General features: G+C 37.1%; 1 protein-coding gene across 5 annotated transcripts in view; it reads right to left on the bottom strand.

Annotated features, from left to right (window-relative positions):
• LOC119854944 (bifunctional heparan sulfate N-deacetylase/N-sulfotransferase 3) overlaps window positions 1-12,330 on the bottom strand; it is a 128,072-nt gene that overhangs the window by 16,190 nt on the left and 99,552 nt on the right. For all 5 annotated transcript variants that reach the window (XM_043513288.1, XM_043513289.1, XM_043513286.1 and 2 more), the window contains 4 exons: window positions 5,958-6,140; window positions 3,498-3,594; window positions 2,525-2,648; window positions 260-434 (listed from right to left, as the gene is read on the bottom strand). In XM_043513288.1, coding sequence (XP_043369223.1) covers window positions 260-434; window positions 2,525-2,648; window positions 3,498-3,594; window positions 5,958-6,140 — 579 coding nt within the window. The remainder of the gene's footprint in view (window positions 1-259; window positions 435-2,524; window positions 2,649-3,497; window positions 3,595-5,957; window positions 6,141-12,330) is intronic.

Below are 12,330 nucleotides of genomic sequence, written 5' to 3'. Positions count from 1 at the left end.
ACAGCCAGAGTTCTGAAAAATATGGCTTTCAGTGTTTATATATTTTAAAAGAGTGGATTATCAAGTTTATATGTACAGGAAGGTTTTTCTGTACTCATAGGTAATTGTTGGGTGATGAACGGGTTTTTAAATAAATGCTTACCTGATCAAACCCCTTTGGTTTTCAGTATATTTGATCACAATATATTGAGAAGATCCCAGATAAAACTGTTTTATACATATTCAACTAGAACCTGCCTGTATTTTTCAAAGTCCCTACCTGATACCAGGAGTATGCCCGGTCTGATGGGTCGATGAGAATGGTGATGATCTTGGCCTTAGGGATCAGGGAAGCTGCTCGTTTGGGAGCTTCCTCAGAATGGAAGTAGTTGGCACTTTTTTCAAAGAGAAAGTCGGTGGTGACATTGGATGGTACAGGGAAGAAATCCATATACCTAGAAAAGGAACACTGTCCTCAGAATTACTCAAAAGTCCTGGATACACTAAAGCAAGAAAGGTGGGTGCATATGTTAAATATATTAGAGAATAATCCATAAAAACAACAGACACAGTCACTGTCAAGTAAAAACATTCAAAAATAAAAGGCCTTGTTTTTTGTAGTGAGAAGAAAGTGTTATAGGTATAATAAATAATTTATCCTCTTTAAATTAGTGGGCCAGTTCCAGAAGTAGTCACTCATTTCTTACTCAGGCAAAACTCTCAAAGTCAATAGTAAAGTAAAAGTAAAAATAAAAACTTCTGAATTTGGCCCTCTGCTATTTATAAAAAAATTGCTTTATTATTCCTATTATTACAGCACAGGATGGCATTTCAGTTACACCATAGCAGAATATCATAAGAAAATAATATTCAGAATCAGGGTTCCTGTTATCAAATCTGGCAAGAGTTTGTTAACATGAAGATGTTACTTAAAAACTTAGCAAGAAAATCTTACTACCTCTTCAGGCAAGAGTCCTCCAAGTGGTGAAGGCACCTCTGAATTACTGTTCTATGTATCACAGATTTGTGGAAACAAAGCAGGCTGTTTTTTAGTTTGTTTAGTTCTGAGCTTCCCTCCCCCCCCCCAGTTATGTGGTTCTAGTTAGTTGCCAACAACCTGTCATATTATCATTAGACTTGACTATCCACAACCAACATACCAGTTTTTACTGGTTTTTTGGGGGGGAAAGAGAATTGACAAATTTGGGTCTTTGTGTTTTTCTTTTTACCTCTTGTTGTGTTAACAATATAAAGTACTATATATAGTAACCTCTTTAGAGTGGATTGTCTGTAACGGTTAAAATTTACCCCTTTGCACAGATCTTGTGTTGGCCCTCTGCAAGGGGGTGAATTTCACCTAACATAAATATAAAAAGCCGTTTCATAAAAATAGCTAAGAGTCTGTGTGATTGGTGGATAGTCAGCAGATGTTATCAGTTAGCTGTTAGCTATTTCCCACCCATCAGACTGACTTCTCACAGTCAGTAATGAATGCTGACCCACTGAACTTTGTAATAAGAATCTGCAGCAACAATTATAACTCTATGAAAACCATACACCTTAAAAGAAATAGTATGTGCATTTTCTCCACTTGGAACATGTAACAGTCTTTGCACTACTAATTTTATGGATGAATACAAAGTCTAATGCAATAACTTTTCCCTGATACCAGAGAGTAAAGAAAGAAGACTAAGTATCAAGAATCTTTTATTGGTGCTCCCTGCTTAATGAGCTGTATTACTGGTCTTTGAACATTTTACTCTGAAGCACTTTCTGAAAGCAAGACCAACCAAATGTATCTTTGTCAAGAACTTTGGTAACTTCTTGGGTAAACCATGGGGAATAGGGTAGTGATGATGAGCCTTTTCTCTTCACTTATCCCCATTTACTACCTTACTTACTGCTGAACATTTTCCTCGTTATCTGATCCTTGAAAATACTTTTAAAAAGCATTTCTCCCCTCCAATTGACTGACAAATTTCTATTTTCCATTTAAAGCCAAGAACAAACTGCCTGTAGCTGAAATTTTAATTAGATTTCTCTTTTCAGTATTTTAGAAATTAGTATTCAACCTGAAATATTAATCATGCTACCTTATACTCAATTTACAATATTACTTTTATTGTCATAGCTTCAAAAACATGTGTAAATAGGAAACAGAGTACCTGCCTGAGAAATGTACGAGAATCTCACCCCTAAAGAGATATATAATTAAGAAACAAACATTGCTTTCCTTTTTCTCTTATTTGCACATTCTAAGTATATTAAAATCCTGAGACATACATGTAATTTTCATTAAGATTACTTAGTATTGCCTCAAGTTGAGAACAGATATCTCTTTATATGCTGCATTAGAGAGAGAGTAAACATCTTAAGCATTTACTGTGTTTTTGACTGAGGTTACCATAATTTATGTGCATTTAAATATCATTTTGCAGTAGTAGTCATTTTCAAAATGTGTAGACACACATTACAAAGTGTAATGCCATTTTTGTATTGTACACAGTACATAAACTTTTATATTTATACTAATAACCCATCTTACCAATCAATCCCCCTGTGGTAGTTATTTCTATTAAAGAACTGTACCTCCTCAAAGGTTTTTGGGCTGGGGGAGTTACTAATGATGGAAGGATGCATAATCAGGAACAAATACAAAGCTGTGGTACCTGAAAATGGGATGAAAGTCCATAGGTTAACAAAGCATACATATTCTGTGGGTCAGATCCTCACCTGGTGTAAACCAGCATCGCTCCATTAAATTTAATGATTCTATGCTGATTTACACCAGCTGAAATCCTGGTCCTATAATTCTTAACCAAAAACATTTAAAGAAATGTGTACAATTAATACTGAATACAGGATGCATCACTTTGATGATACACCTATTAATGTTTTTAAAAATTATTCTATCTGTGCTGAGGTTGTCACAAAAAAGATTGACTTAAATTCCAGCCCTCTCGTTAGATATATTAACAGTAGGTGGTTGGTGGCATATGGAAGGGAGTAGATAAAAAATGTTCCATTTTCTTATCACAAAGAGAAGCAACTATAAATTTAATGAATAAAGTCCTGCAGCCTTACAATTCTACCTGTCCTGTAGGGATTTCCTGACTTGCAGCGTAAATTCCATTGAATAACACTGAGCTGACACACTTTTCCTGTAGGACAGGTTGAAGCTTGGGGGCCATGGGACTGTATATATGTTTTGAAAAATTACTGTCCTTTCCTCCCTCAGCTCTGATAAAATCGTGTGAATCATTCAGTCACCACTTGATCTGTTTATCTGTGTTAATCACATCATTTCTCAGTTAAACCCTATGAAAAATCTAACACTCTCCACTACATCTACTTTTATCATTTACATTATTTTACTAAACTTGGATATGTCCGAAAATAAAAAGTGCTATCAGATAATCAAGGTTTATACAAAGCTCTGAGCGATTAAAACTAATTCTCTATTGTAATAATTTGAATTTGCATATCACCAGATTCATTAAAATGCAATAAACTCTCACCAGTTTTCTGAGGTCCTATAACCAGGAATTTTGGTAATCGATCACAGGTTTTTTCTTTAGACCAGATATCTCTGTGCCGTTTGTCATCACAGGGATTCTAAGTGGGACAAAAGCAATATCTGAGAATTTTATTTGTAATTATATTTGTTCAGTTTTTGCCCTACATACATAAATCTCCAGGAACTATCGGTTCATAAGAAATCGTAGTAGGAAATGTTATCTGCTTCTTTATTATAGATACTAATATGCTATGTGACAAATTCTGATCTCGCTTACAGTGGTGTAAATGGATTTACTCCAGATCTACAATGTACCAGAGACCAGTGCTCTGAATTCATCTCTGTGTAAAGGGGAACGTTCAAGCAACTGTATTCAAAAGAGTGTTTTCACTGTAATCTCCTTCTATGAATATATCCATCCAAGCTTCAAAACAAACAGACAAATCATTCCTGGTACTTGAATTCAGTGGAATTATGCCCAAGGTGAATCTGATCCATTGTACTTTAGATGTAAGAATCATTCAGAATGAGCAATTTGATCACTTGCATAAAAATAGAATTGTACTTAAATCACTAATGAGGTTCTCTAATTGCCAATGCATTCTCTTTTACTCTTATATAACAGCTACGACCCTAAGACAGGCTGCAGTTTTTAAAATGAATGAGTGGCTGATTACAGCTTTAAAACTTTGTTTTGATCCTCTGCATTCACAAGTAGGTATCCAGACTTTTCTGTGCATCTCCAACTGGCATGAAGAGTGCATGCTCAGCGTATCACACTCTTCAAAGTAAAAAAAATGTGCAAGTGTGTAATAGCATGCAAAAAGACTTTCATTCCAGGGTTCATTTTGCTACCAGTTTCATATATGGGCATGAGGTGGCACCTAATGCTGTCACTAAATAAAGGAGAAGTCCCAATACTGCTTGCGTATGTAGATCGGTCTTAGTTCTGTGGCTTAGCAATATATACCGGATAAGAAGGGGAAATCAGCTTTAAAAAGCAAACAAACAAAAGAATCTTCTTGATTACGCCAGCAAAACTAACAAATATGCTGGTATTATAATTTGTTGTAAAATGAATAGGAACACTGTATATACTGGCAGCTACAATTTAGTGTAAATGTTTTAAAGCAGAAGTAAGAAACTTAGTTATATTCATAAGAATTGCATGCAAACAAACTGCAACACTGTCAGTACCTTTTATTCAAAATTATTTGCGATTTTTTCAGTAAATAATTCTAAATCTGCAGGTCATTCAGGTACAGTACATTGCAAATTTTTGAAATTCATGCTCAGTTGTTACATAAGTCACAAGGCATTGTTTTTCTTCTCTGATTAGATGTTTTATTTAACTAAATAACAGCAGTGTGAATTTCAAGCTGTGTATTAAAGTATTAAATTTTAAATTTGACACTCACAATTAATGATTAGGCATATAATTCAAAATCTGCTATTGGAAAACATTTGCGTGTTTAAGTTTAAATTGTGCTTTTTGAGGATAGTTGCTTTCATAAAGCTTGTCCTGAGGAATATTTGTGTAAGCCAACCAAAAAGGGGCAGGATCACACTGAAAGTGAATTTTTTTTTGTCAGAATGAATATTCAGAGACAATTTTCGACAATATTTGGGCAGTTTAAGATTAGTTCAACACTAAAGAAAAATATTCCACTGGAAGAACTGAACTGTCACTGATTTTGTGTACAAGCAGTGCTGCCATGTTCACTAGTTTCATCAGTTGTTTCTGTGTATCTTCAGTGACCGTGGTGTAACGATTAGGTGATTCACTGAATATGTGTCCGTTCCAGGGTCAACGCAGACTGCAGCATAAGCTGGTAGTCACATCCTGATATTTTCAGTTTGCTCACTTTTAAGTAAAGAATAATTAAATCAATGGAGTTGATTCCATCAATAAATTAGGCCCAGTATTGGTAAATTTCTTCCTTGGCCAGTTCCCACCCTTTTTGTGAATTACTTTTTAATCTATTTCTAGTATGCCAGTCATATTAATGTCTAGGCACCAGTGAGCATTAATCCTCTCTCCAGTTAGTAGGATACACTCCTCTGCTACTGCACATGGCAAGAGATACAATTTTCATAATGGCAAAATATCAATTATTTTTAAACTATGTTTAAATGGCTTCATTCCTGTTAGTTACAAAATAATCCAAGATATGGGAGGAATTACACAATAAAGTCTTTACTTAATTTGTAAATATCAGGTGCAGTCAGCAATAAAATGAGAAACAAATTCCTAACGTATTTAAATTGTCCTCTCTTTTTAGATGCACATTCAGACAATCTGTTAATGACAGGAGAAAACAATTACCTTAATCTTTAAGATAAGGTGATTTATGAAATTATTAAGTATCACCATTTTGTTTGATGGGAAGTTAAAACAAAATTCTTCACAAACAAATAAGGCAAAAATATTCTCTGTTCATCTCTTCTTTTACAATCCTACCTGCCAGAGAGGGTCCTTCTGCTCAGGAAAGAGCTCAAAGTACTTGTGAGCCAGCTGGACTGGAGGCAGAGTTTGCAGTTTCAGGTTGGTCCAGCTCTGAACAAAGTTGGCTAGATTCACAAAGGTATACAACCCCAGGCGATCATTCCCATAGTTGGACAAATGGGTCATGAAGATGCTGATCTTTAAAAATAAAATAAAATGAAGTACGTTTGCTATGCATCCGATGAAGTGGGCTGTAGCCCACGAAAGCTTATGCTCTAATAAATTTGTTAGTCTCTAAGGTGCCACAAGTACTCCTGTTCTTTTTGCGGATACAGACTAACATGGCTGCTACTCTGAAACATGTTTTCTTATTGTGTCTGTCAAGGTTCCTTCCCCACTCTGAACGCTAGGGTACAGATGTGGGGACCTGCATGAAAACCTCCTAAGCTTATTTTTACCGGCTTAGGTTAAAACTTCCCCAAGGTACAAACTATTTTACCCTTTGCCCTTGGACTTTAGCTGCCACCACCAAACGTCTAACACCGGTTACTGGGAAAGAGTTCATTTGGAAATGTCTTTGCCCCCAAAATCCTCCCAAATCTTACCCCCCTTTTTCTGGGGAAGGTTTGATAAAAATCCTCACCAATTTGCATAGGTGACCACAGACCCAAACCCTTGGATCTTAAGAACAATGAAAAAAGCATTCAGTTTCTTAAAAGAAGAATTTTAACAGAAGAAGAAGTAAAAAGAATCACCTCTGTAAAATCAGGATGGTAAATACCTTACAGGGTAATTAGATTCAAAACATAGAGAATCCCTCTAGGCAAAACCTTAAGTTATAAAAAGACACAAAAACAGGAATATTCATTCCATTCAGCACAGCTTATTTTCTCAGCCATTTAAAGAAATCATAATCTAACGCATATCTAGCTAGATTATTTACTAAGTTCTAAGACTCCATTCCTGTTCTGTCCCCAGCAAAAAGCATCATCCAGACAGACCCAGATCCTTTGTTTCTCCCCCCCTCCAGCTTTGAAAGTATCTTGTCTCCTCATTGGTCATTGTGGTCAGATGCCAGTGAGGTTATCCAAGCTTCTTAACCCTTTACAGGTGAAAGGATCTTTCCTCTGGCCAGGAGGGATTTTAAAGGTGTTTACCCTTCCCTTTATATTTATGACAGTGTTACTAGATGGCAGTGCAGCCAAAGGAAGTTTGTTTCTGAACACTACTTCTATTTAGAACTGCCAGTGGTTTTGTTCACATAGGAAGAGAGTCTACCACCAGTCTCACTAAACAGAATTTTTCTCCTCAGGTGGACTTACTGAAATCAAAGGGATTATTTATGGAGTATGGCACTACTCACTATGAGAATGTGGTCCATACTTTTACTAAATGGTATAATATTCACAGCATCTTTATTATAGCAGTGCAGATGGGCACAGGAGCGGCATTGCAAAAATAGCACACACATGTTCTTCTTAATGTGAAATATACATGCAGCAGGGGCCAGAAAAAAACAAAAAATCTGGATGCTATTTTAAAGGAAGAGAGTGTACTTAGAGAACAACAGGATATCAGACCTCTAGTGTTATAAATACTGTGATCCAAATGTTATTATTTAAGCTGTACATTATTAAGGTAGAGAACTCATCTTCCTATGTTCCTGTAAAGCATCCTACCATATCAATGGTGTTATGTAAAAATAAGAGATCGATAGTTTTGGAAATTGTGAGCTCTTTGAGGGCAGACAGCCTAATTAACTGGGCTAAATTCTCAAAAACAATTATTCAATGTAGTAAATCCTTTGACAATGTCCAACTGCTTATTAGAGATATTTCCTCAAACAATGAGCACACTGTCAAATTTGAAATGGGGAGGGAGGAGGGGAGAATCAGAAAATTTGCAGAAAATAAAAACATTTTAAAATAATTTTGTATGAAATATTTGCAATGAAAAATTGTGCTCGATTTCCTAAGAGCTGATGAATTTGCTTGTATTTTGCTTTCCAAAGGCTTGATCATGCAGCTGTTACTCAGATGAGTATTCTGAGCTGAGGTCATTAGACTCAGTAGTGTTCTCAGAGCCCAGAAGGAACAGAGGGTGCTCTAGTCCACAAGATTCTACAGGAATTTATCATAGAAAGCACCCATCATCTTATAGGATCACATCCTTAGGAGACACCCCTGTGGGACTGTCTGAGTAAAGACTACTCATGTGGGTAAAGGGTGACAAGATCAGGCCCATACACAGATGCAGTTCCTCAACTGAGGCCTACAGGAGTTGCACTCATGAATAGGAGGTACAATACTGAGAGCCCAAATACCATGTTGATGAGCACAATATAAATATACAGACATACAAAGGCTAGGGCTAGGAGTATTCATGTAAGGGATGCAAAATCAGAACTCAATTTGCAAAATATTTCATTTTCACAATATGAAAAATCATTTTTCACTGATTCTGCCTTGTACTCACAGAATAACTTTTAATTCCATGCCCCTTAGAAGAGTGAAATTCTCACCCATTATTTTTTGAGAAACCAGTGCAAAGCCACATTCTACTGCCTTGCTTCTATGAGAAATTTAAGTGTTTCAAAAACTCTTCTAATTCTGCTTGTAGATTAATTTCTGTTCTATTGACAATGAAACTTGCAACTAGCCCTCCTTTTAACAAAAGACATTTCCTGTGAATGACTTAAAAACCACTTCAGAAACTAATGTTATTGCTTTGTGTGAAGGAATTCAAATCTTAAAGAAACAAAAGGGGAGGAGGAGGGAGATAATTTGAGGTCTACAGTGTAAGAAGCTGACTTTGTATTGTTTTGGTCTCGAAGTATTTTCAAGTACTGTGGCTTTGTCAGATACACAACATTTTTAAAGCTTAGCATTTCTAGTTTTGTAATTCTACCTGAACATTATGCAACATTTGCAATAATTGAAAGTATTGTTTCACAGAACATTTGTTTAATAAGTGTCACTTGGTGACACCTCTTGCCTTATGACTCAAGCCTGGGGTTTCATTTTGTGCTACTTCAGAAGGATAAGGAGATACACTGAGAGATAATTTATTAGCATACAATTTCCTTTTTAAGCTAGGACAGTAACATTTTGAAATAGATGGCAATATTCCCTTAGGCAAGGCATAATACATAGTTTTGCCAAATGTGTAACCTTTTCAAATGTCCTTTATTATTTTTAGTTCTGAAAGCATGAGCAGACCAAAAACAGGACTGGTGTACTCAACAAAGATATAATTGGAATGTTTCCACAAAAATACTGCTTGCTTTCTTGGCAGCTTCTTTCTTTCCTACACCTGTACTGACCTCTGACATTTATAATGTCAGTTCATCTCCTGGCAATTCCTTACCTGTCAACAACTTTAGCAATGCACTGGCAGAAAAAAGGAAGAGAACTTGAAAAGGTTACTAGTTCAGGGAAAATATGTATTATTCTTTCCCTGAAGGGAATATCACTATAATTTTAAGAATGTTATAGACTGGAGGTTAAAAAAATGGGCTGAATAGATCATAATAAATCATCTTCAATATATGAAGCACTGTCAATGAGGGGGAAAAATGTCAATAGCGATGTCAATTTGAGTTTTGCTGCCATTCTTACACTATAAACTTTGAGAGTAAATATTTACAACAAAAGAGAGATGATCAAATACAAGTTTAAAAGTCAGATAACTAAAACAGAAAGCCATATTTATTGTTACCAAATACATGATGTATACGACATCTTTATATGACAGAAGGTGTCTTCTTTACTTCTATACTAAATCCAACATATTACAAATTACCTGATATTTTCTGTCAGGGAAAATTTAAACAGTAGTTTCCTCCACATTTATAGATATTCTTCATGCAAGCAGCTATTAAAGTCATTGCCAGTCCCACTGACTGTTGAATAAGGCCCATAAGTAGGGCCGTACCAAATTCACAGCCATGAAAAACGCGTCATAGACCACCAAATCTGCTCTCCCCCCTGCGAAATCTGAGTGAAGGACCCGCTGCCGAAGCGCGGCTGAAGGCCTGGAGTGCTGCTGGGTGAGTAAAAATTCTCAGGGGAGCTTCCCCAGCCGAGAGCTCAGAAAGGACAGTCCTGCTGGCTGTATGTGGCCCGCGGGCCACCGTTTGCCCACCCCTTTAACAACTGGTTCTAAACCGGCTTCAAAATTTAATAACCGGTTCACGTGAACCAGTGTGAACCGGCTCCAGCTCACCACTGGTCAGGACCCCTACAGTTACAACGCGGTGAAATTTCAGATTTAAATAACTGAAATCATGAAATTTATGATTTTTTAAATCCTCTGACCGTGCAATTGACCAAAATGATTGAATTTGGTAGGGCCCTACCCGTAAGTATTTGTGAAAATGTAAAATAATGACTCCATCTTGTGTGCTACATTGAAAAATTAGTGACCTACGGCTAAAGATCTATCTGACCTGAGTGCTGCACCGAACTGGAAGTAAGGGGTGGCAATTGCCCCTCCCCTACATTGGAGCTTGCTAAGTGTCAGTGCAGCCCCCTGCACAAGTCAGATCAGCATGTGGGTAGACTGAATCTATGTCCATCTACAAAAGGCCCCTGTAGGCCATTCTGGCAACCATGAATAGCTGGAGTGTAGCGGTGTTCTGGCAACACTCATTTCCCTGGGAATAAACCTGATCTGCATCATGCACCAGAGGGTTCTAGGAGAGGAGAGGAGAACTAGAGCCAGAAATGCCAACTCTATACCTGCCAGGGAACTTTCTTCTACATTGGAATAATTCTCCGAGGGTGATCTACAGCACTCTTGTGGCCACTTTGAGAGTCACAATCTGGTCCCTGCTCCCCCCCGATATACACCAGCCCTTTCGGTAGCTTACATTTCCCTTCAGCTGGCTCAACTGCACAGGCTGGCGCGTTGCAGAGCAGAGCCAAGACTCTGCCTATTTCCCACTCCTGCCTTCCCACACATCTGTGCAAGGCGCTGGCAATGTGGAGAACCAAGGCAAAGGAGGCTTCTTATGCCCCCGACTTCTATTCCTGGGCATGCAGTCTCATGCCTGGGCACAGATTATTTTTTTTTTCTTTCTTGTTGAGTTTTATTCTGTTGAATTATTTTTTCCCATTACCACAATGCCCCAAACTCTACTGTAGCAAGTTTTAACAAAAAGGAATGCTTTATTTTTCCATCCTAGGTAATAATTACTGTGTTGTTAGCAAATATGTTGTTATAAAATCTATTCTCTCAAAAAGCCACACCACTAACTGGGAGACGTAACTGCAATGCATGTGAGTTTTAGGGAGGCTAAATCCAGCAACTCACATAATTTGTGCTATTATCCTGCCCCAATACTCTTGTACCTATGAGCAATCCCATGAAATATAAATGAAGCTTCATATATTTCTCCATCCCCTTCTTTAAAGTGAACCAGCTCTGAATGAATTCCTCTTTACTCTAACCTGCCTGCATTTTAGTCTGTGTCCTGCAGTGAAAATATTCCGTTTTAGTCTATTCTATCTTCAAGCACTCTTATGGCATCTCAGCATTGTCTGTATTTCAATACAAGCAGGTTCACCCTTCTTAGCATTATAAAGAAACTATCATCTTGGTTGCACTTCACTGCACACTCTCCATGGGATTTCATATCCTTCATAAGGGGACTGAAACTGAATAGAGACAATCTTTAAAATGATAGTTTTGGACTAAACCTGGCCTCTGCGCAGCAACTCCTTTCTTGCTCCCATCCCTCTCTGAATCACAGTGGCAAAGGTGCCCTCCTCTGTTCTATTTCCTCACAGAGCTCTCTGGGTAGCTGTATAATCAGCTCCTTTCAGCTTCTTGTCAGCATCTTCCTTTTCTTTCCTCCACAGAATAAGAGTGGCAAAAGTGCTCTCTCCGTTCTTCTCTCCCTCCAAACCCTCGAGATACCTGATCAGAAGTTCCTTTTGGCTTCTGGTTGGTGCTGAAGAAATGAAGGGAAATAGGACAAGCATCCCAAAGATAATAGCTTTTATCTTTTTTGAATGCATTTCTGCATTGCTTATTGTGATGGAAATGACTTTGTTACAACAGTTCTTCCCAGCTGGGTGCAACAGCTTGTAGGTCAATAATGATCATTTAGCTTGTGATTGGGTCTCAACTATTAAATGACATATGCAAGAAAAAGATGAACTGAAATGATCTAATTTATGTGCCAAGAACAATATATATTTGACAAATAATTTACATAAAATGAAAACACTAAAAATACCATGCGTCCAGAAAAAGTAAAAAGTAGACATTTTAATAAATATCAATAAAAAACAAAATTGTTGTACCTATAAACAATGAGAAAGTGAGGAAATTCTTAGTTGAGATTCCACAACATTCATACAGGCAGGAGTTTTTCTGAGAAAGT

This window comes from Dermochelys coriacea, chromosome 4 (genome assembly GCF_009764565.3).
Source record: "Dermochelys coriacea isolate rDerCor1 chromosome 4, rDerCor1.pri.v4, whole genome shotgun sequence".
NCBI classification, from domain to species: domain Eukaryota; kingdom Metazoa; phylum Chordata; order Testudines; family Dermochelyidae; genus Dermochelys; species Dermochelys coriacea.
Note: the sequence above shows the minus strand (reverse complement) of the source record. Positions and strands in the feature narration are given on the sequence as shown.